General features: G+C 36.0%; 1 protein-coding gene across 1 annotated transcript; it reads right to left on the bottom strand.

Annotated features, from left to right (window-relative positions):
* Positions 1-602: 602 nt before the first annotated feature.
* Positions 603-4,164, bottom strand: LOC104883507 (uncharacterized). Its single transcript, XM_057393358.1, has 5 exons — positions 3,964-4,164; positions 2,409-3,840; positions 2,058-2,313; positions 782-1,106; positions 603-674 (listed from the first exon to the last, which is right to left on the bottom strand). The coding sequence occupies exons 1-5, from the start codon at positions 4,162-4,164 to the stop codon at positions 603-605; spliced, it is 2,286 nt and encodes a 761-aa protein (XP_057249341.1).
* Positions 4,165-4,596: the final 432 nt, after the last annotated feature.

Here is a 4,596-nt window from a genome sequence, read left to right as displayed (position 1 = left end):
GCCTTTGGTAAGTAAATGTTACATAATATTATGAGAGTATATTTTCCTCGGAAATATGGAAATTATTCCAAGGAAAATATACTCACTGATTTTATTTGATATCAAATAAAATCAATATAATATCATATAACACACTTACCATACTTAAGAAATCTTGGTCACACAACAAACCATGCATCCATGTATTTTGAAAATCAATTTTACGCGGAAAGAAAACTTTCCTAAAATACGAATGCATGAAATAAACCCTAGAGGATTGGTTCAGATCTGTTCCCAGACTGTTCCAATCAACCAAGTTTACTTGTAGTTGTGTATGACAAGTAACCGAGGTTTCTTGTCATCCACAACTAACTCATCTCTCTAGTTTCAAACCTTTATAGTGCATCAACACCTTTATACCACTTACATTGCATCTAAGACCTAAATGTGCTACAACATGATCTTGGTCTTCATGCAATTCTTCAAGACTTGGCTTCACAAGCTTCGTCTTTCTATCCATTGAACTCGTACTTTGGCACCTACACATGCAAACAGAAACATGCATGCAATATAATAGTTCAATGTGGTTTGTCATCACTCAAAACATGGAACTCAACATATATTTACTTTAGCATATATTCAGAATTCCAAAGTAACAAATTCACTGCATAAAGTTGCATCAAACTAATGCCAACCTTTTTGTTTCACTATCCCAAATGTTCAGCCAAATAGACACTGGGAGAGTAGTGCGATATATATAACCTTGCTACAATTTATAATAGTTATATTAAAATTTACTTACCATGATGAATTCGCACACCTCATTCTTCATTTCTTTTGGAACATCACTCCATTTCTTATAATTTATGCTTACACGTTCCCGAACAATTACACCAATGTAAGTGGAAAGAGTAATGCGATTATCCCCTCTTGGTACATTACGTGTCGGGTGCCATTCCACCGGGATTTTGGTTCCACTGTGAATCGCCTTTCCCACCTTTGCAAGTACAGTGTGACCTCTCTCATCTTCACGTCTAATCTTTTTAGCATCGAATGCCTCATCTTCTGGATCAGAGGCTAAGTTGTCTTCCGATTGGCTTCTTTGCTTTCTTTTTTTAGCCATTAACCTACAAAAGGGAAGAGCAAAGCATCATCAACACCCACCTTTCAGAGAATTACAGCAGATTAACAATCAAAAGATGCATTCCTATGCTATACTATAATGAATTCAGCAGCTAGCAATAAGTAATTTTGATGGAATCAAGAGAAAATAGAACAATGATAAGGAAAGAGAGATATAATATTAATGGAGGTAAAACCTTGATAAGAAAAAGAAAAGCAAAAAGCTTTCAAGTGGCCTTCACTTTCCTACTGCAGCTTAACAATCCAAAAGTTCTAAATGAATTTTTTATTCTCCCAGTGTTGTACTTATACTACTAGATAATACTATTTTTCTCTCTACTAGAAAATACTAAATGTTAAAGGTTGATAATTTGTAAATTGGGAATTAGTTATGATTATGTTTTCTAGTTTAGATTAGTCTAAGTTTGGTTATTGATTATTGATGTTATTGTGAGGTGGTTGTTGGAGGATGGCTATATAGACATATATAATTCAAGATGATATGGGAAATCAAGTTATGATGCTTGGAGGATGGCTAAATGTTATGATGCTTGCAGCTTAACAATCCAAAAGTCCTAAATGAATTTTTTATTCTCCCAGTGTTGTACTTATACTACTAGATAATACTATTTTTCTCTCTACAAGTTTATTTCTCTCTCTCTTTTGTGCTACTGTCAACATTTTGTTGCACTGTCATCTAATGATGTGTCACTGGTGTGCTTCCATTTACTGCCTCAGCAATTATCATCACCCAATCATTACCAAATCAGGTGAGATTACCTGTTTACCTTGTAGAAGGAATAGCGAGTAAGTAAATGTATAGGGGATGCAAAATCAAAGATAAAATTTCTGTATTCTAAACATATTTGACAAAAACACACCTCATTTATGTCAAAGTCTTTGATTTACGACGACGCTTGCGCGGTTTCCCCTCACGAATATATTCATCCACATACATCCCTTCACCATGGTCATTTCGTACATAAGTAGAAGATTCATCATTATCATCAATCTCGAGTTGTACCTTTCTTATAAGAGACTCTTCCTCCATCGCAATATCTCCTTCATGATCATCAATTATATGGCGAGAACCTGGTGATATAACTACAGACATTCTCTTATCAGATGGGTCAGTCACATAAAACACTTGTTTAGCTTGACTAGCCAATATGAAAGGATCTTTCTTATGGCCAATTTTGTTAAGATTGACCACTGTAAATCGTAAGTCATCAATGGAAACACCGGTGTTGTTGTCAACCCATTTGCAACCAAAACAGGAACTGAGAAATCATGATAATGCAACTCACATGTCTCTTCAATGACACCATAATAATGCATTTTACAGTAAACAGGATGCTTATCTTTAGCACTAGCAAAATGCAAAGCTTCGGCTTCCAAAGTTACTCCACTATTATGCATAGTACTATGTTCATCTTGCTCCCTTGTGTAAAATGTACAACCATTAATGACAAATCCCGAGTATAAGGAGGCACTGAAATTTGGTCCATAGGACAAGCTCTTAAGTCGATCAGAAATGCATTTTGATGCATCTTTGAGATCTTCCATCACTTGTTTTTTAAACCAAGTACTGAATGTCTTATTATGTTCATTTGCTAGTGACTTTTCATGGGCCTTCCGATTATTCTTCCTTAAGTAAGTCATGTGTTGCTTGACATAAGGTGCAACTTCTTCCTGATTATGAAGAATATAGGTGTGGGCCAAAATCCACTTGTCATAAGACAAGTTAACTACTTTATGACCAATGGTGCCCTTCCCGTCCATTCTATCACTGTGACGAGATGTGGGAAGCCCTATCATCTTCACATTTCCAAGGTACTCACTACAAAATGACATAACATTCTCATACAATACTCGTTCCGCTATACAACCTTCAGGCCGCCTATGATTCTTCACATACCCCTTGTAAGTTTTCATTTGCCTCTCGAAAGGGTATTGATTTCTCAAATACATAGGCCCATAATATCTTGCCTCTCTCACCAAATGTACTGTCAAATGGATCATGACATCAAAAAATGATGGAGGGAAGTACATTTCCAATTGGCACAAAATCACAACAATTTCACTTTCTAAATCATCCAAGTCTTTTGGATCAATGACTTTGTTGTAGATTGCATGAAAAAAAGAACACAATCTTGTAATGGAAACTCTGACATTTTTAGGCAAAATACCACGAAGAGCCACTGGTAACAGGTGTTGCATTAGAACATGGCAATCATGAGACTTAAGACCCACAAGCTTTAGGTTTTCCATAGAAACAAGGCTATGAATGTTCGAAGAGTAACCCTGCGGCACTTTCACTCCGGCCAAACACTCACAAAACTGTTTTTTCTCCTTTCTTGACAATGTATAAGCAGCCGGAGGCAAAAAATTTCTATCTTCTTTCTTTACGGGATGAAGTTCGGTTCTGATTTTCATTTGCTTGAGGTCATCTCTAGCATTAGGGTCGTCCTTTGTCTTTCCAGGGATATTCAACAATGTACCAATAAGACTATCACACACATTCTTCTCGATATGCATTATATCCAAAGAATGTCTAACAAACAAGAGTCTCCAATAAGGCAACCTCCACAAATTAGAACACTTTTTATAGCCTTGTGTAGGAAGATCTTTTTTGTTTCTTTTCCCAAATGTGATTTGAAAATCTTTTATCTTTGCAAACACCTCTTCACCCGTTGAGATTTTTGGATGTCTTTCAAACACTTGCTCCCCATCAAAGGCCTTCTTTCGCCAACGACATAAATGATCACTTGGCAAAAAAGGACGATGTCCAAAAAGAACATTCTTTTTTTATGCTTTTAATCTTCTTCCCCTGAAACCATCCTCGCATAAGGGACAAGGTGCCTTCCCTTTCACTGTATACCCTGAAAGATTTCCATATGCTGGATAATCTTGGATTGTGCAGAACAACATTGCCCTCAAATTGAACTTTTCTTGGCGATGTGCATCAAAAACCTCAACACCTTTTTCCCACATAATCTTCAAGTCATCAATAAGAGGTTGCAAATAAATGTCAATGTCATTTCCATGTGGTTGTGGTACCATTGGGAGAAAAATATTGTGTCTTGATGGAGAGTTGAAAAGAAAAGCAGAATTGATTATGTTATAAAATCTGAAACAAGTTCATCCTTACTTAGATGAGCACATGATTGTGCTTAGCATTCAGTATCCATTGAAGAATGAACGTGAGTTGATGGTTGAGCATGATCAGACGTTAGTTGAATGGTTTAAAGAACGAGTTATGAACCAATTATCTGATACTCCTAACAATGTATCGAATACGTTAAAATCGTTGGCATATGGGTTAAAGATGCAAGTACTTTTCTATAAAGGGTATGACATCAATGGTTATACATTTTACACTAAGCGACAATATGACAAATCCACAATGCAAAACAGTGGTGTTATGATGGGGGCTTTGTCATCAGAGTATAATAGTAAAAGAAATAGAACGATTATTAAGACAATGAAGTCTTA

Source organism: Beta vulgaris, chromosome 3 (assembly GCF_026745355.1).
Source record: "Beta vulgaris subsp. vulgaris cultivar EL10 chromosome 3, EL10.2, whole genome shotgun sequence".
In the NCBI taxonomy this organism is placed as follows: Eukaryota; Viridiplantae; Streptophyta; class Magnoliopsida; order Caryophyllales; family Amaranthaceae; genus Beta; species Beta vulgaris.
This window is presented reverse-complemented; position numbering and strand designations above follow the sequence as displayed.